The sequence below is a fragment of the Anas platyrhynchos genome, chromosome 10, assembly GCF_047663525.1.
Source record: "Anas platyrhynchos isolate ZD024472 breed Pekin duck chromosome 10, IASCAAS_PekinDuck_T2T, whole genome shotgun sequence".
NCBI lineage: Eukaryota > Metazoa > Chordata > Aves > Anseriformes > Anatidae > Anas > Anas platyrhynchos.
Window position 1 is genome coordinate 5,376,755 of NC_092596.1, and position 20,058 is coordinate 5,396,812.

General features: G+C 41.4%; 1 protein-coding gene across 1 annotated transcript in view; it reads left to right on the plus strand.

Moving 5' to 3' along the window:
- Positions 1-20,058, plus strand: part of COL4A5 (collagen type IV alpha 5 chain) — a 90,535-nt gene that overhangs the window by 30,062 nt on the left and 40,415 nt on the right. The window contains exons 3-15 of the mRNA XM_027465432.3: positions 7,606-7,695; positions 8,933-8,977; positions 9,699-9,743; positions 9,832-9,894; positions 10,650-10,703; positions 12,353-12,379; positions 13,623-13,703; positions 14,717-14,779; positions 15,278-15,313; positions 15,436-15,477; positions 15,584-15,676; positions 17,909-17,962; positions 18,069-18,125. Of these exons, the coding sequence (XP_027321233.1) occupies positions 7,606-7,695; positions 8,933-8,977; positions 9,699-9,743; positions 9,832-9,894; positions 10,650-10,703; positions 12,353-12,379; positions 13,623-13,703; positions 14,717-14,779; positions 15,278-15,313; positions 15,436-15,477; positions 15,584-15,676; positions 17,909-17,962; positions 18,069-18,125 (750 nt within the window). The remainder of the gene's footprint in view (positions 1-7,605; positions 7,696-8,932; positions 8,978-9,698; positions 9,744-9,831; positions 9,895-10,649; positions 10,704-12,352; positions 12,380-13,622; positions 13,704-14,716; positions 14,780-15,277; positions 15,314-15,435; positions 15,478-15,583; positions 15,677-17,908; positions 17,963-18,068; positions 18,126-20,058) is intronic.

The window sequence follows — 20,058 nt, forward strand, 5'->3', positions numbered from 1 at the left end:
TGATTTTGCAAAGTTGCACATTGGAGTACTTCATGCTCTCATCTTCAATTGCTCAGATTATCATGTTAACATCTTGCAAATAAACAAATATACTAGTACCTGAAGTTAAATGTTTGCATTAATAAAATTTCAGAGCATACCATAGGCAAAAAGTGTTGAGGCCACATGTTGAGAATCTCAGGCATCTGCTCCCGTCTTAGAAGAAGGTGGATTTAAAACTAGATACGCAGTGCTTACAGAACTTACGGAATTGGCAGGCCAAGCAGGTGTTGTATTGGGTGTTCTGAGTGGTTCTTGGTTTGTGTGTTTTATTCTTTAAAATCAATTTTATGCTGTCTTCCATTGCAGTCTCTGGTACTTGTAGTTCCAAACTGATGTGATTCTGGCATTGTGCTTTGCTTAGCGGAACATCCTAGTTCCAAATGTAACAGCTGATCTCTTACAACTATTTAGCCACCAGAATAGGCTAACTATTGCTTTCCTGTTTGTTTTTTGTTTGCTTGTTTTTCTCATACTTTTAAAGTCTTGTTTCACGAGCATACCACATCTGTGTAAATAACCTAGTTTCTCTCCCCATAAATCCTACAACAAACATTTAGGTTTCTGGAAGAAATTCAAGACATGTACATGACTGCATACTTTAGAATTGTACCTATCCCTGATTTTATAAATACTTCTGAACTATTCCAGTCACTGGAACTATGCCCGTTTCCCCCCATATCCCTGTTTAATAGGCTATATTTTTTTCTTTCACTTAAAGCACAAGTTTAGAGTGTTTCTTAACTATTTTTTAATTCCTAACCCCCAAGTAATCATTGTGTTCAAGTGTATAAGCTGATAGTTTTGCCACATTTGTGTAGCTGATTGAGGCCAATTGCATTGGAATGACTTTTGGATTCATCTGAGATCAAAATCTGACTCCTAGCCCATTCCCCAAGGTAATGATGGTTTATAGCTGAGAAATCTTTATTCTGCTATTAAAAGAATCCAGTACCTTCAGGACTAGAAGATGAGATCTGAGCTGACCTAAACCTTTCCTGTATATGTTTTTCTTCAGTAGCTTCAAGTCCAAACCAGAAAATATCCAGACTTTCTCGGTTTGCTGTACAAGCAGAACTGGCTGGCAAGTCTCTCAGTTTTTGTATCTGTAAGAAAATACGTTGCATGCTACCCAGGGACGTGAAGCTCACCCCTAACAATATAGGATCCTTTCATTGGCTTTCTCATTTCACTGAAACATTTGAAACATCTTTTCTGCTTCAATGTGTGTTTGCAAGGCAGCAAGCATTTTTCCCAGGCAAATTCAGCATTGTAACATCTGAATATTGATGAAAACAGCATAGTATATACAAGGTGTGCAATAGGAAAGTCTGGAAAAAGGAGCTGCGTCTAAAAACTGCTCTCAGTTACGGGATTTTTCTATGCAACATTGAATAGAAGGCAGTTCAAAAAAAAAAAAAAATTCTCTGTTCTAGAGAGCTGTATCATAGAATCATAGAATCATAGAATATCCTGAGTTGGAAGGGACCCTTAAGGATCATCAAGTCCAACTCTTGACACCGCACAGGTCTACCCAAAAGTTCAGACCATGTGACTAAGCGCACAGTCCAATCTCTTCTTAAATTCAGACAGGCTCGGTGCAGTGACCACTTCCCTGGGGAGCCTGTTCCAGTGTGCAACCACCCTCTCCGTGAAGAACCCCCTCCTGATGTCAAGCCTAAATTTCCCCTGCCTCAGCTTAACCCCGTTCCCGCGGGTCCTGTCACTGGTGTTAATGGAGAAAAGGTCTCCTGCCTCTCGACACCCCCTTACGAGGAAGTTGTAGACTGTGATGAGGTCTCCCCTCAGCCTCCTCTTCTCCAGGCTGAACAGGCCCAGTGCCCTCAGCCGTTCCTCGTACGTCTTCCCCTCCAGGCCTTTCACCATCTTCGTAGCCCTCCTCTGGACACTCTTCAACAGTTTCATGTCCTTTTTATACTGTGGTGCCCAGAACTGCACACAGTACTTGAGGTGAGGCCGCACCAGCGCAGAGTAGAGCGGGACAATCACCTCCCTTGACCTACTAGCAATGCTGTGCTTGATGCACCCCAGGACACGGTTGGCCCTCCTGGCTGCCAGGGCACACTGCCGGCTCATATTCAACTTGCTGTCTACCACGACCCCCAGATCCCTCTCTTCTAGGCTGCTCTCCAGCGTCTCATCGCCCAGTCTGTACGTGCAGCCAGGGTTTCCCTGTCCCAGGTGCAGGACCCGGCACTTGCTCTTATTGAACTTCACGCGGTTGGTGATCGCCCAGCTCTCCAACCTATCCAGATCCCTCTGCAAGGCCTTTCCACCCTCATTCGAGTCCACAACTCCTCCAAGTTTGGTGTCATCAGCAAACTTGCTCAAAATACCTTCTATTCCTACATCCAGGTCGTTTATAAAAATATTGAAAAGTACCGGCCCTAAAATGGAGCCTTGAGGGACCCCACTGGTGACCGCCCGCCAGCCTGACGCAGCCCCATTCACCATAACCCTTTGGGCCCTGCCCGTTAGCCAATTGCTCACCCATCGTATGATGTTTTTATTTAGCTGTATGGTGGACATTTTGTCCAGTAGGATCCTATGGGAAACCATGTCAAAAGCCTTGCTGAAGTCCAAAAAAATCACATCAGCTGGTTTCCCTTGGTCCACCATACGGGTGATCTTATCATAAAAGGAAATCAGGTTAGTTAGGCAGGACCTACCCTTCACAAACCCATGCTGGCTGGGACCACTGACTGCTTTGTCCCCCAGGTGCGCCTCAATACATTCGAGAACCATCTTCTCCATGATTTTACCAGGCACTGACATGAGACTGACAGGCCTGTAATTGCTAGGGTCTTCTTTCTGACCCTTCTTGAAAATCGGCACAACATTTGCCAGCTTCCAGTCTACCGGGACCTCTCCAGACTCCCAGGATCGTTGAAAAATAATTGAGAGAGGTTCCGCGATGACGTCCGCCAGCTCCTTCAGCACCCGGGGATGAATCCCATCCGGACCCATGGACTTGTAGGGATTCAGGTGGAGTAGCAAATACCGCACACGTTCAGGGTCGGTTGGGAGTTTGTCATCCCCACCGTCCCGGTCCTCCAGCTCAGGGCACCCTGGGTCCCGAAGCCCATCATCGGCATTGAAGACAGAGGCAAAGAAGGCGTTAAGCGTCTCTGCTTTGCCTATGTCATCGTCTGTGAGAAGACCTTCCCTATCAAGGAGCGGCCCTATGTATTCTTTAGTGCTCCTTTTTCCATTCACATATCTAAAAAAACCCTTTTTATTTTCTCTCACAGACACAGCCAGCTTCAACTCTAGGTGTGCTTTAGCCACACGAATTTTCTCCCTACAAACACGAACAGCATCCCTGTATTCTTTCCATGTCACCTGGCCCTCCTTCCAGTAGTGAAACACTCTCTGTATCAGGTTGGTTTCTCCCCCTAGCTTCCCCACATTTATTTATCCAACCAATTTTTTGATCGAAGATAGTGGTTATAGTGCAAATGTTTCTTTATAACTAGCTGTATCGAGTTTCTTCAGGAAGCGTTTGGTGCAATCCCCATTTATTCAGGAGTCTAGTCCTTTAACTCATCTCCTCACTCTAGGGGTCATTTGCTGGAAACTCCCCTGAGTTGCTCTGGCAACAGTTTCCTTGTGCAAGGCTCACATTGTAGCTGTTCACTTTCAAAGTGGGCCTGGAAAATGCTCATTTTGTAGTTTCAATAGTGCATCTGTTGCCTCCTGTGTTTCTTTTGTGTAAGTGTTTGGCCTTGTATGTTGCCCTCTCTCACTTCTAAAGGTCTTGGCTCCCCAGTTCTGCAACAGCTTGCAGCAGAGACCTTGGTAGTTGCATTTAGAGAACAGCTCTTCAGCAGCAGATGACACAAGGCCACCCCTCTGCTGAAAGTCAGTTCTAGTATCCATTTGCAGATGTTACTTTCTTTAAAATAAATAAAGGGGAAGTGTGAGCAAGTTGAGATTAATAGGCATAGTGTAGCCTAGCTAGTACCTGATCCATCTGACATGCCTCTTGTATGCAAGTGTTTCCTTAGTGTGCAAACACGGTTCTTGCCAGAGCTTGCTCTGAAGTCTGGCTCTGTCTGATGTTTTCTTTATTGGGCACTCCCAGATTCCTTATTCTGTCTCCTTCGGGGGCACACTAACCCTTTCATATCCTGGCCCAGGATAGTAACACTCCTCCAGTCTTGCTTTTCAGTTGAGGCAGCATACTGGCTGTGGAGCTGCACACAGAAGCAGAGCCTGGCATCTCGTGCAAAAAGACATCCCAGACTCCAGCTGTCGAACTCAAGCTAGCCTCAATTTATTTTGCAATCAGCTTTTCCCCAGGGGAGAAAAGATGTTTGCCCTGTACAGGAGAGCAGTATATGACCTAGAGTAACTGAGGAGTGTGTTTACCTTCTAATTACTAGGAAGCCAGCTTTAGCAGACCAGTTAATGAGCTGTCCATCCCTATCCAAGGTTTCTTTCTGAATCTCACTGTCTAGAGCTAAGGCTGCAGCTCAGGCTTGCTCACAGCCTTCAGGTTGTCATCCAAAGTAGTGTAGCAATTACTGGAAAAGCTGGGAGGAAGAGAGGCCATGTTCGTTTTCTCTGATTTTTTGGGGGGTTCCTGACATCTTGTAAATGTGTTGAACCCAACTGGTGGCTTCCTGTCCACTGCAGTGGAATACGGAGCACCTACCCAAGTAGTACACTGAGAAACCTGAGATTTAAGAATGAAACCTAGTGCTGGTATCTTGCTGAGTATCTGAAATCATGTTCAGCGTGGAGCTGCCGTGGAAAATAGAGGGGAGATAAGCGAAGCCATAATGTTGGCTTTTGCATATTGTGTTCAAGGCTGCAATTAAATGCTCCTGTCTGCTTCCAAACCCCAGTTTTCAGTTCTCTGCTGATGTTGTCTTCTTGAAGATAAGAGATTCCTGCTTCGGTTCCTTCCCTTGACTGAGGATCTAGGCAGGGCCTCCCGGTTCCCTAGAGAATGTCATAGCTGGTAGACTGCCAGGTAACATGTGGGAGCTACTACCCAAACCATGCAAGAAGATAAAAATTCAGGATGAACAGAGAATACAGAAAAGAATGCACAGCCCTAACCATATGACAGCCCTAACCGTGTGATTAAGGTGCTTGTCAGGGTGGAACAAATCCAGGCCACTTTCTTTGGTGGTTCATGTAGTTGTGGAAAAAATAATTGGGGCAAATCTACAGAAGTTGTTTTGCAGGTGGGACCCAAACAAGCTGTAGAGCGATAGGGAATAATGCTGAGCAATGGCCTGTTTCATAAGCATTGTTCTACATGTATGTACTGGTTGATATAACAGAGCTGTAGGAAATAGGCTTACACATTTGAAAAGTGTACAATAATCCATATGCACAAAAAAGTGTCCTAATTCTGGTATTTCTGAACCATTCTGTACTTACTGAAACCTTAATATTTACTGGTCTTTATGAATCTCTTGTACAGAAGGAATACAAGTAAATATTTAATGAATCTGCAGCAATGAACATTCTGAAACTGCAGTGAAGTAGTGTATCATAGAATCATAGAATATCCTGAGTTGGAAGGGACCTTTAGGGATCATCAAGTCCAACTCTTGACACCGCACAGGTCTACCCAAAAGTTCAGACCATGTGACTAAGTGCACAGTCCAATCTCTTCTTAAATTCAGACAGGCTCGGTGCAGTGACCACTTCCCTGGGGAGCCTGTTCCAGTGTGCAACCACCCTCTCCGTGAAGAACCCCCTCCTGATGTCAAGCCTAAATTTCCCCTGCCTCAGCTTAACCCCGTTCCCGCGGGTCCTGTCACTGGTGTTAATGGAGAAAAGGTCTCCTGCCTCTCGACACCCCCTTACGAGGAAGTTGTAGACTGTGATGAGGTCTCCCCTCAGCCTCCTCTTCTCCAGGCTGAACAGGCCCAGTGCCCTCAGCCGTTCCTCGTACGTCTTCCCCTCCAGGCCTTTCACCATCTTCATAGCCCTCCTCTGGACACTCTCCAACAGTTTCATGTCCTTTTTATACTGTGGTGCCCAGAACTGCACACAGTACTTGAGGTGAGGCCGCACCAGCGCAGAGTAGAGCGGGACAATCACCTCCCTTGACCTACTAGCGATGCTGTGCTTGATGCACCCCAGGACACGGTTGGCCCTCCTGGCTGCCAGGGCACACTGCCGGCTCATATTCAACTTGCTGTCTACCACGACCCCCAGATCCCTCTCTTCTAGGCTGCTCTCCAGCGTCTCATCGCCCAGTCTGTACGTGCAGCCAGGGTTTCCCCGTCCCAGGTGCAGGACCTGGCACTTGTTCTTATTGAACTTCACGCGGTTGGTGATCGCCCAGCTCTCCAACCTATCCAGATCCCTCTGCAAGGCCTTTCCACCCTCAACAGAGTCCACAACTCCTCCAAGTTTGATGTCATCAGCAAACTTGCTCAAAATACCTTCTATTCCTACATCCAGATCGTTTATAAAAATATTGAAAAGTACCGGCCCTAAAATGGAGCCTTGAGGGACCCCACTGGTGACCGCCCGCCAGCCTGACGCAGCCCCATTCACCATAACCCTTTGGGCCCTGCCCATTAGCCAATTGCTCACCCATCGTATGATGTTTTTATTTAGCTGTATGGTGGACATTTTGTCCAGTAGGATCCTATGGGAAACCATGTCAAAAGCCTTGCTGAAGTCCAAAAAAATCACATCAGCTGGTTTCCCTTGGTCCACCATACGGGTGATCTTATCATAAAAGGAAATCAGGTTAGTTAGGCAGGACCTACCCTTCACAAACCCATGCTGGCTGGGACCACTGACTGCTTTGTCCCCCAGGTGCGCCTCAATTGCCAGCTTACAGGGTGGCGTGTGATGGGATGTGGTAGAGGTATATTTGTTATAATATTCATAATATTGTTTGTGATTTGTCATTGCATAAATATTCAGCAAAATATGGTTCCTTATTAAGAGCTTATAGTTTTAGCATGAGGTGACAAATAAAAGGGATAAACATTTTTTTGTTGTCCTGTGTCTTGATTTACATCATAAGCACTTTGGGCTGGAACCATCTTTACATTCTGTCTTTACACAGTGTTTAGCCTACAGTACTCAACCAGGATCTCAGTTGCTTTTATATTACAAATAGCAATCGTGTATCTGTGAAATGATACTAACCAGAAGTCACAGTATAGCAATAATCTATACCCTTGGGGAGTTTTTATGCATAGTGCAGTACAATGGAGTTTTTAGGAGAGACTTGGTGACTAACGAAGCCATGTTTTTATAGGAAGATGGGAGGGTTCTATGCATTTGGGCAGCACAGAAGAACTATTGTTGAATTATATCTGTAAATAGGTAGCTTAAATAGTGGCTAATCATCCCATGAAACCTGTTTAAGTGGTGCCATTAAATGCAATGCGTGTGTACGTTCAGGAATTTCTGTAGCTAAGCAGGTGAGATTAATCATAATGTTAATGAGTTTGTCTGTATGGTAACTTCCTACTGAAAGCTGAAAGTGTGTTTTCTGAACATCGCTAATGTTCCTTGTACTTTTGCTGTATTATCTTCCCACACCCATTCTTTTTGTAGGGTGAAAGGGGATTCCCGGGCTTGGAAGGACAGCCAGGTTTGCCTGGATTTCCAGGACCAGAAGGGCCTCCTGGTCCAAGAGGTCCAAAGGTAAGTCCCAATGTGCTAGAATAGCATGAAAATGCTAGGTAGCATAAGCTTGTTTTTAATGCTGATCCCAAATCACCCCAGAATTATTGATTTTCTATCAGTTTAATAGGCAAAATCTTCAGAAGTTAGGATGTTATATTAGGATATGTTAGTTGGTTGTGGGTTTTTTTTTTTGTTTGGGAGAGTCAACCATAGGAAGAAAATTGCATTAAGTTTCCAATTCCTCACCTACACATGTGCTTCTAAACACTGTGTGTATACCTCTATTCTTTCCTTAGCAAATTAAGGTCAGAGAATGGGTTTGGCAAGGTGCTGTAAAGTAGCTTTGTTACTCCTTGCAATAACACACTCCATTACTTAGTTTACTGATGAGGGTGGTGTTAGCTGCTGGAGGGGTCCCACCATGTGGGCAGTGTTGGAAACTCGTGTTTGCACCTAGTGGTATTCGTGGGCTAGTTTTGTGTGGGGTGATGCAAATGAAGGCCTCATTGAACCATGCTGAGGCAACTGAGGAATGCTCCTTGCTTTCTCTGGATGGTTTCAGTTTATTTTTATTTCCTGCTGAATTACATCACCATGCTCAGATGGTATGGCTTAGCATTAAAACGCTGAAAAGCCTTCTTCTGAGTGCACGTATATTTAATATGCACAAGCTTATCCAGGATCTGCCTATTTCTGTTGCAAATACCCAAAAACTAAATTAGCAGAAGAACAAAAAATAAATAAATAGTTAGGTGATAAGAAAAAATGAAAGGCTATGCTAAGAGAGAAAATTGTGTGTAACAAGTGAAATGAGAAAGTAGTCTTCTATAAGAAACTAGTCTATTGTATTTGGACTCCATAAATATCTTTTCTTCTCAGTATTATATTATGAAGCTTAATCTTGTATATCTTGTTTTGACCACACGAGGTCACTGTAGTACAATTGATGAAAGTAGCAAGCAGACAGTTTCTGCTTACATGCAAGTTTAGGTAGCTTTAATGAAAAAAACATTTCCTCTAAGCCATGGTTTATCAACTGTAACAAGTGCTTTTCAATTTAAGGTCCAGTGGCCAAAATAAAATTATTCTGAACCCTTTTACTCAGGAAATGACAACTTACGTCACCTTTAGCCATCTTATAAACATGTAAAATAACTTCTATCATGCTTACAGTTTACTTTGATAGAAAAACTGACTGCAAGCTTAAATGTTGTTTTTTTGTTTGTTTGTTGTTGTTTGTTTGTTTGTTTTTTAGGGTGATGATGGACTTCCAGGACCTATTGGACCCAAAGGAATTAGAGTAAGTATCAGTGTAATTTTAGGTTGATATACTGGAATTGCAGATAAAGACTGCCAGGTATAGAATGGGTCCTCATAAAAAGGGTGATTTATGGGGGGGGGGAAATTAACTTAATCCTGATAAAACATGTCTATCAGCTAGAAGAGAGTGTATTACTTTTTGTAAGGAATATAAGATTATGTAAGTAATACAATTAAAGCAATAATTGATTGTATTACACAATCTTATGTATTGCTTGTATTATTTTCCATAAACTCATTAGGGAGAGTAATCCCAATACTGTGTATGCATTTATATGTGTATGTAGGGTCAATATGTGAGACACGGAGTCTGGAAACCCTTTATGTTTCATGCATCTGCGTTTTCTTTTTGTCAAACCCCTCAGCGGGTGATAACTGTTGTGTCACCACCAACTTCAGTGGCATGCATCCATCTTCTGTACCATGAGTATTTCTTTTCTTTGTATATCTACATGGTCTTACCATAGTTGTTCTGTTACCTTCATCTTCTCTGTGTTTTCATGGCTATTTTCCTGAAAGAGAGGTGAGAACCTTGATGGCTGTCCAGGATTGCATTCTTATTTTTTGTGTGATTCTGATGCTTCAGTTTTTCTTATGTATATACATATAGGCTACATTTAGTCAAATCTTGGTCATTCCTTTTGCACATCTAATCACATCATACTGTTTAAAACATACTCTTTTTTTTTTTTTTTTTCTAGGGACCGCCAGGGCTTCCAGGATTTCCAGGAACACCAGGACTTCCTGTAAGTAGGAGTGGACTATATAGTTATGATCTGGTCTATTTTGTCTTTCCTGCAAGCTAACTGTTCTTTCCTGTTTTCAACTTCAAAGGGATTACCAGGACAAGATGGGCCACCAGGACCTCAGGGTATCCCAGGCTGCAATGGAACTAAGGTGGAATCCCTTTAAAATTCGTATCAGGACAACAGTAATATGATAAAGAGCTCTTGTTCTTCTGAGAATGGGTTTCGTTTATTGTGTGAAGTAGCACTTGCTGTTGCTGATTTGTGCAGGTAATTCCAGGCACTTCCACATGCATCTGAGGGAAGAGGTCATGATCTGGTAACTAAAGCACCAGTTGCTGGTGATAAATTGCCAGCATCAAGTCACATCATTTGTACTCAGCAACTTCTTTGTTACTTTCATCCAATCCTTAATTTTACAGCTAACAACTGAGAGAAGTGTGTTGTGATTAGAGTCATATGCTGCATCTGATCTTTGTAGTAGGGTCTTGCTACCAAGGAAAACATACTAGCAAACACTGTGACTTCTTACTTATTAATTTTTAATAATATTGCATTGAAAATACTGATTCAGTATCCTTGTTGGAAGGAATTACTTTCATTCAAATATGTTACTTAGCTTCACTTTATGATCTTTCTTTACGAGAAGCTGATCCTCTATAGCAGTGCATGTGTTTTCCCTCTCTGTAGTACAGTAGTTTGCCTGGATGTATGTAGATCTGAATTTGGAAAGTTCTGTTTCAATCACTTGTATGACTTTGCAAACCATTTATCCTATAGCTGATTCCAATACAGTTTGCTATTCTGGAGTCATAAATTAACAATTAAACTGTACGTATTGTTAATCTTTTTCTTTTTGTTATATTTTGTTCTGTTTCTTGGCTAATGGTCTTCTTCATCCCTAAGGGAGAGCGTGGATTCCCAGGCAGTCCAGGTTTTCCTGGCCTACAAGGGCCTCCTGTAAGTAAAAAATTTCCAGATCTGCTTCCTGTAATCCACTGAAAGATTTTTGCCTAGATCTGTGAAAGATCAGATAAATACCAGCCTCTTTTTGCAGTTGCTCTTTGAATAAACAGGAATCTATTTTTTATGGTTAATCAGAATATTTCAGATGTCCAGCAGAAAAGTGAGCTCTTCTGCTGCATGCTGTGGCAAAGCTAATAAAAAGACATTTGAATTCTCATATGCTGAGATGCTTTTGTCACCTGCAGAAAACAGAAATATATGCATATGTGTCAGAGAAGGGAAATCTTGTTACTGTCATCGTGTGTGTATGTGTATATATATATAGTGTTGCTGGTGATAAAAGGGGAAGAAAAAAAGGGACAGTAATATAGGGTATAAGCAACTGTCAGAACCAAGTCATAGAATGGTTTGGGTTGGAAGGGACCTTAAAGATTGCCCAGTTCCAGCCCCTGCCCTGGGCAGGGACACCTCCCACCAGCCCAGGCTGTCCAAAGCCCCATCCTGCCTGGCCTTGGGCACTTCAACAGCTTCTCTGGGCAGCCTGTGCAAGTGCTTCACCATACTCACAGGAGAGAATTTCTTCTTAATATCTAATCTAAACCTACCCTCTTTTAGTTTAAAACCGTTATCCCTTGTGCTATCACTACAGTCCCTGCTAAAGAGTCCCTGCCCTGGTTTTGGCTGGATAGAGTTAATTTTCTTCCTAGTAGCTGGTCTGATGATGGTTTGGATATAGGATGAGAATAACGCTGATACCACACCAGTGTTTTAATTGTTGTAGAGCAGTGCTTACACTAAGTCAAGGACTTTTCAGCTTCTTGTGCTGCCCCACCAGGAAGTAGGTTTGGGGTGCACAAGAAGCTGGGAGGGGGCACAGCCAGGAGAGCTGACAAAGGCTGGCCAAAGGGAAGTCCCATACCACAGTGCATCATGCTGAACAATAAAACTGGGGGAGCTGGGCAGGGCAGGAAGCAGCAGGTATTGAGCAATTGCATTGTGCCTCACTTGCTTTGTATATTATAGCTACAATTATTATTTTTTTCCCCTTCCTCTTCTGTCCCATTAAACTGTCTTTATCCCTATACCACCTGGGGAGCAGGGAAGTGAATGAACACTGTGTGGTGCTTAGCTGCCTGCTGTGGGTTAAACCACACTACCACCTTTCCTGCAGGCCCCTTTCAGTACTGGATACTCTTAAGGTCTCCCTGGAGCCTTCTCTTCTCCAGGCTGAACATCCCCAGCTCTCTCAGCCTGTCTTCACAGCAGAGGTGCTCCAGCCCTCTGAGCATCTTTGTGGCCCTCCTCTGGACCACTCTAGCAGGCACGTCTTTCTTATGCTAGGGACCCCAGAACTAAGCAGAAAGTAATGTGGGAGACAGGATAGTAGGAGGCAATGAAAAAGCAAATTGTTAGCAAATGGAAGTGTAGTCCTTTTAATGCTCAATATTTACTGTGAAACTACTTCTAAATTTTTTTCCAGCTGATTCTGAATATCATAAAATTTTTTCATTCCATCCATTTTTTTAGCCTTCTTCTTTCAATGCTTGCTGCATGCTGTGTATCTGATCAGTGCTTTGTAAATAACATACCAATGATTAATTTTTATTGGTCTTTCTTCTCTTCTTTGTTTCTTTTAAACAAAGGGACCTCCTGGCCTGCCAGGTATGAAGGTAAGTGTTCTAAACTCTCACATCTAAGTATTAATCAGGCATGGCTGTGCAGTGTGATCTGGCATAAGTAAGCTGCTTTCATTTATTGAAAGACCACGTATGTCCATTGGAATCTGGAGTGAAGTTCTGAAGAAAAAAAAAAAATCGTTTCTAGACCTCTCCAGTGCAACTAACTAGAAATTCTGCAGAAACTTGTCTCAGTTTTGGTGAGTAGAAGTAGCAGACAGTTTTCTGAAGGTCGTTCCCTTGGGAGTGTGACGGACAGCATCTGTGTTGTGAGGCATCAAGTTAGAAAAATGCTACCAACATCAAAATGCTCGAGTATTCCTGTGCATGCTCAGGAATGCTATAAGAGATTGAGCAGTAGCGACTAAAAATACTGAACTAAGGGAGTAGTGCAACATTTTACATTCCTTTGGAAAATGTGATCCTACTGTATAGATTACTTATGTAGATGACTTTTTATTTCCTACTGTAAATAGTCACATACTCTGATTTTGGACCTTAAGGACTCTTTTTAAGTCTGGTGGTGTTGTTTTTTGTTTTTGTAACCTTGACCTGGTTTGAGCATGGGTCAAAACATTCGTTTCAGTTCAAATCTATTTAAAAAGAAGCTTGACCTACAGTTATTCCAATAAACTCCTGAAAGGATAGCATAACACGTTGATGCCAGGAAATGATGACTCTTAAGCTGAATTGTTCTTCTCAGCCCCTTTCTTTGTGAAGATACAAAATGCAAGCTGCTCACAACACTTTGAAAAGATATTCCTTGAAATCGGTAACAAATTGTACTTTAATTTTAGCTCATGAAGCGTGACTATTGTAACATACTTAATATTAATCTCATGAGGTGGGACAGTGGAAGAAGCAGAAAGCCTTTCTTCTGTCATGTCCTATCTGTTGCTTTCACATGGAGCTAGAATATCTCTTTCTGAAGCATTTGTATTTCAATCCCCCATAGTCTTTTGAAATTTAGATCCGTGCTGATATATTTGTACACACAAAATGAGCTCTTAACAGTTGGTAGTTTAGCTATTTAGAGAATCCTCCAAATATGCAAGGATCTCCCTCTTTAAAAGAGTTATTTCTTTGAAGAATGTAATGCTTAAATTGTAAGAGTACTGCTAGTGTATAGGATAACTCTATCAGTTGTAAGAGCCACTGTTTGCATTCTTTGGAGTCAGAATGGTCATAAAGATTTGCTGAAAGTGCTAGTAAATAAAGCCAGCTGTTTTTCTTCTAGGGTGAAGCAGGTGAAATAATTACATCTTTGCTACCAGGACAGAAGGGCGACCCAGGTTTTCCAGGTCTTCCAGGGATACCTGTAAGTTGTGTAAAGTACTACTGAATTGTGTTCTGCCAAAGAGGTGCAATGAAGAGTATTTCAACTACAGCACAATTGGAAAATTTGGTGCTAGGGTTATTTTTAATGTACCTCTAGTTTATGGCTTGAGCAAAAGTGCGTCTCTTAACAGGGTGGCCCACAGAGGCCAGAAAAGTCCCCTTTTCAAGAAAGCAGTGTCCAGCAAACAGCAGTACTCAGTTACTGGCTTGCTTCTCTGTTTTCCTTTCCTGTTGCCACTTCTCAAACATTCTCCGTATCAGTTCTGGATTTTCCTTCCCTTTTTCACCCTGAGGTAAAGTAACATCTGCATTTTTGAGCTGCAGCCACTATTTTCAATGGTGGGAAGAAAGGGCAATGTCTCAGCTGTTCTCCTCATGTTGCACCTCCTGAGTAGTGTTTCTGTTCTCCCAGCAGTCTTCTGTGAAAACAGCTAGTGACTCCAGGCCCTGTGCTTCCCCACTGAGCCATTCATTGCTTTAGTGTAAGAACAAGGGGAGCAGAAAATGAGTCTATCAGCCTGCACTGGAGAGAAGCCAGAAACTCCCATTTCCTGGTACAGAGAGGCAAGCCCCAGGCTATTCTGACCAGACTGAGCCTGTTAGCGTTTCTGTTCCTCTGATCTGTGCTTTCCTATTGTCTGTTTCTGGCTGGGAGGAATTACAAATACAAAGTGTTTTGTTGTTCTCTCTCAGTGCATTGAAGAGAAAGAAAGAGCAAAAGTAGTTCAAAACAAACAAAAAAACATTCCCTTATCCAAGCCAGAGAGATGTACTGATGTTGAGAGCAGAACACTCCTGGCACAGCACACACTCCTTTAGGCTTTTCATCAAGAACACATTGGTAGGTCAGTGGTCAGCAACTTTGATTTGACATGTATGGGATGTCAGCTGTGGGTTGTTCTTTTTTTCCTTGAAGGTCTTGCATTTGGCCCACTATTATTTTTTTTTTGTAATAAGGTTCCTCTCTGATAGACCCCTCCACTTTTTCAACAGGGCCCACCTGGCTCCACGGGAATACCAGGTCCAGTTGGCCCTCCAGGGCCCCCAGGTTTGACGGTAAGCTTCTTAGCCTGTTACCCCTAAAATGTTAAATGGGGTGGTTGCTTCTTTGTTTAATGTCCTCAAAGGCAAATAGGCGAAGTGCAGAGGTTTTCGTAGCTGTGACTTGGTATGAATACCGTAGCAACTGTGCACTCAGTTGACCCTGGAGCTGCTACTGTGCACATTTAAATGTGATACATTTAAAACACTCAGCCTGTTCCCAAAGCTCTTTTTGCTTTAAATCATCAAATCTTTGTGCAGTCTCCATATCAGTGTGAAACCCCAGAATCAAGATTTAGTTCATTTAGACCTGTATTTTTAATCCTTTCATGTTTAATACCTACTTAATTGTATTTGAACCTCTCACTTAGTTTCTTATCTATCCATTAAGTTTAGTAGCATAAAGAGCAGCACTTAAAGAAAGGCATATCCATTTGCCTTGTCAACATGGGTATAAAAGTGGACATGCAAAGTGCTTAATAGAGTGACTTTTGTTTTCTTTTTTTTTAATAGGGACCTCCTGGTCCACCAGGGCTACCAGGACCTAAGGTATTTTCTTTCCTTCATCTATGGTGGTGGTTGGCTTTTTGTTGTTGTTGTTTGTTTGTTTTGTTTTGTTTGGTTTTGTTCATTTGTGAATTCTAAGGTCTGACAAGTTTGGCTTCTTGCAGGGTAATATGGGCTTGAATTTCCAAGGACCCAAAGGTGAAAAAGTGAGTAGGTGATCATGATGATATTTTTCCTTATTACTTTCAAAATACATGCATGCTATTTTGGCTTGTACTGCCTGTAGCAAACTGCTGTCTTCTTGCACATTAGGGTGAACAAGGTCTTCAGGGACCTCCAGGGCCACCAGGACAAATTGGAGAACAGAAGAGACCAAATGACATTGAGTTTCAGAAAGGAGATCAGGTGAGTGGGAAACTGTACCCATCTGCAATGAATGTGATCAAGCTGCAGCCTCCTTTGGTTTGACTCATATATACTTATGTCCTGCTCACTGTACAGAGCTTCAGTTATGTTTCCTAAAGTACAGAATGTTTCAAGTCTGGGTAGTTTTCCTTTAATAGAAGGCATGCCAGTTGCATTAGCTCAGTTACTTCTCTTAATAAAGTAACTGTCCTGCAGAACAAACTGTCTCAGAGGAAGTTTGTAGTAACAGTAAAAGCAGTTAAACTGCTCTCATTCCTTGGAACACCCAAACTGAGATTTTCAAAGCTGTGAGAATTCTGATTCCCTCTAATTAACCAGCTCTGTCATCTATTATGAAGAAGCCTTTCAAAAGTATTAACTCAATTTCTTTTTTCTTTTGTCTATTTTTATTATTATTTTTATTATTAGTGATGTCCCCAGATCTTTCTTCTTTGTGGTCTCAATAAAGTGCTTTCACTGTTTCTGGCCTCTCAAAAGTAATATCAAGCCATATTGTGGCAGTAAACTCAAACTGTTGGTTTGATTTGTATGGGTCCTTCCCCACCCATAAGTGCCAAAACATCATTGGGACAACTGACATTTTTAATGTTACTACATTTCTTCCTTTTTTCTTCACTTAGTTCTGGGTTCAAGTTAGAGACAATCTGAACACCACCAGCAGGGTTATGGGTGCCTGGATTTAATTTTTTCTTTGAAGCTTCCGTGGTATTTTCACTTGCCACCCTGAGTAGTAGAAGGACTAAGGTAGATATTTTGAGGCAAGAGTGGTGAGTGGCCATTTTTATGCTCTGGTTATTTTGCAAATGTCACTGTGGTAAATGAGCTCCTACATACCTTTAAACTATTAGTTTCCTCCATCTGTTTTTGGGTCAATTTCTTGCTTTCTACCTTTTCATCTTGAGATATGTGTCCGAGAGAAGAAGACTTTTTGTGGGCGGCAATGTTTTATGTTGGTGGGGTGTAGGACTGTTGTGCTGTCCTTCACCTTTATCAAAACCATTTGTTACCCTGCCTTTCAGAAGAACATTAGGCACCACTAAGGCATTCCCTAGAGCTTTCCACTGATACACATTTGCAATGTGCAGTCATCCTAGAAAGGTCTCTATCCCTGGTTTTGGCTCTTTTTTTGTTACTGAATGGTAGGAGAGAAGGTAAAAAGCATTGCATGTCTGTATAGTTCTAGTGGAACAAGAGGTGACGTTTTGACTACCCTATAGTTGAAACAAAAATGCAGCTGATTTTATTAGGGTCAGACTAATGCATCTGTGTCATCAGGGATCTCTGAAGGATTAATTCTGCTGAAATGAAGTTATCTAAAAGTACAAAATCAAAGCATTCTAGCTACATTTCCTTATAAAGCAACAAGACAATCTGAGCACATTGTCTTTGACCATCATTAACAATGATTTCAAGGTTTAAAGACTTATTTATATTGCAACAAAAGTTATACTTGGTAGTACAAAATGAGCAAAAAAAATCAACATTACGTTCAGGTTTCTGTGAAGTGCTCACAAGGTTCTGATGTGTATCTCCACAAATTACCTCTGATGACTGAAAACTCGAGTGTAAGGGTGGGCTTGTATAAGTCTGGGAGTTGTGGAAGGGAAAAGACTGCACAAAAAGCTTTTGTGGATTCAACAGCCTATAACTTTTTGTTTAGGTTAATGCTGAAGAGATTTTATTATCTTGTTCGTAGGTGTAACAAGACAAAATGGAAACCCTAACTTTTTCACAGTGATTTTGATGCTTTTCTGACAAGCATGCTCCTAATGGCCTCACAACTTCAGCAACTGCCAGCAATCTAATGACTGTTGCTCCTGTAATTTCAGCAGGATCTGGCATTTGTTCTATCTGTCCTTCCTTTCTTTCTTCCTTCTTTTTATTATTGTATAGCAGCTGCAGACCACCAAACCAGCTGCTGCAGTGCACGCAGGAGGCATTTATGTCCTAGTGGAGTGAATCATCTAAACAAACAGGATGAGCAGCTAATAAACTTTACAGTTGCACTTGACGATCTGCAAATAAAGAATTGATGTGATCCCTTACTGTTCATAGTACTTGGAAATCTAAATGACAGCAAAAAAAAAAAAAAAGATTCTATTTTAAAATGTGTGTGAATATATATATGCATATGTGTGTATATATGTATCAACTGAGATACTAGGGAGTGGTGGAGGCTTAATCCTCTTTTACTCTTCTCATGCTTGACAGGGTATTCCAGGTGATCCAGGCCCACCAGGACTTCCTGGGCCACAAGGCCCTCCTGTGAGTAGTTCTCTTCTAGTTCTTTTTTGTTTCATCTGTATCAGAGCTGTAAATTCATTCTGTTTAGGCTTATGGGCTCAGTTTAAGATGATGTTTGTGTGTCCAGGGTCTTCCCGGTGGCGTAAAAGGTGAAAAAGGTGAGCAAGGAGAACCAGGCAAAAGAGTAAGTAGTCTATTTAACCTAACGTTTATCTTTCCAATCAATGTTATCTTTGAGAATTAAACAAATGTTGAAATCAGGTGAGGCCTTCAGCCTCTGGGTAAGAAACTTCTTTTTTTTTTTTCCATAACCTGGCAACCTAATATATGACCTATCTGGTTAATGGTGTAATGCTTCTAGCTATGGATCTCTCAGGGCTTCATGATAGAATTATGTATACATTATGTAGGTCTTAGTCTGGGGGGACAGAAAACTAATTTGAATTCTGTTATCTGGTTACATGTGGAGACCTGCTTCAAAGTTGTCGGACTCCTTGGCTGAAGCAGCAGTTTTCTGTTTCCTTTTAGAGAGGTTCTTCATTCAGTTTGCTATTTACTGGGTTGCCCAAGCAGCATGAGATTGCTGTATTTCTAAGCTGGTCTATGTAAACTCATTCTCAGAGGGTTTGCTTGTGAGGTGAGTCACAAAAACAAGTCTTTGAACATCACATAAAGACCAAAAGTCCATTTGTCACTTCTCAAGTGACTACTTCTGTTTATGTACTAACTGGGGAGGGGACGAGTCAGGATAGCTGCATCCGGGGACAGCATGAATCACTTTGTTCCTGTCTAGACTCAATCCATCCTGAAATTTAAATTTACTTGAATATCACAGCTCAGAAAAGCTGGGGAAGACAACAGGGGTGTTAAGAAATAAAATGAAAATATCATGGTTTGTACTGACAAAGAAAATAAAAGCTGCTACCAGTTCAAAGCATTCTGTATTCTCACTTTTATAGCTCCTGAACCTATATTGATGTCAACATAATGGGCTTCTTTGAAAACCAGGACACAGGTCTTACTCTGGTTGATTGGACAATATATAAACACTGCTTAGAAACATATTGGAGTTAAGTTTTCCAATTTCCATAGGAAATAAAGAATATGGAAGAAAAATCTGCAGTGTTCTAGATAAAATTCTTGTTAATTGCTGAGATTTCTGGGTAGGCTTTGATTTGCATTCTCATGTATACATAAGAAATCAGGCAGATTTACAAAGCCAAAATTCTCATTATATTTTAAATTGTATTTTCCAAGTTGCTTCTCTCTGCAAAAGTAATTGGGAACCACATAAATTTGCAAAGATGGGAAAGGATAAAAATCCCAAACGGATATGTCAGATGCTTTTTTCTGGAAGTTTTACCAACATTTTTCTTTTTTATTACTTTGAATGTTGCATATTTAACATGCAGTTTTGCTGTTAAGTGACTCTAAAACTGGATTTTAGAGCTTCATATTATGTTTTATGGCTCAGACACATTTCAGTTCGTTTATTTTTGAGAATCAGAAATAATCACTGATATTGAAGATTTCGCAGATCACATTATAGTACACTAGATCTTCTGGTCTTACTATCAATTTCTCCTTGATTGAGAGTTAATCATGTCACTATGGTGAAACTCAATCCCTAGTGTAGTTCCACCAGGTGTCCCTGGTTCTTACTGCTTCTGTAATGCTAACAGCAGGCTCACCCAGCGGACGGTCTGGAATAAAATGCAGCTTGCACTACTTTCATTGTAGCAATGACAAATCTGTTCAGCAAAAATGTTTTTAGAATTTGCTTCTTTGAGCAGAATAGGACTTTAAATTTTTATTGATACTGTTCTTTAGAAAATTACATTTAGTTTAAGGGATAGTTGAAATTCAAACACAGACATGTTTGGTTTTAGTTTCACTGGCCACAGTATGCTAATTTCCTAATTACATACTGTGTTCTGTTTTCCAAGTAAAGGACTTCTCTAATGTTAAAATAAAGGGAATTATTAAATGCAAGGAATTAGTTAATTGAAGATCATTTCATGCTGCATTCACACAATGTTTATTTGAGACTTGTCATGTTTTTGTGCCCTGTTTTTCAAAAAGAAAACCTCACTTTAGTAGCTCAGTTGATTCTACTT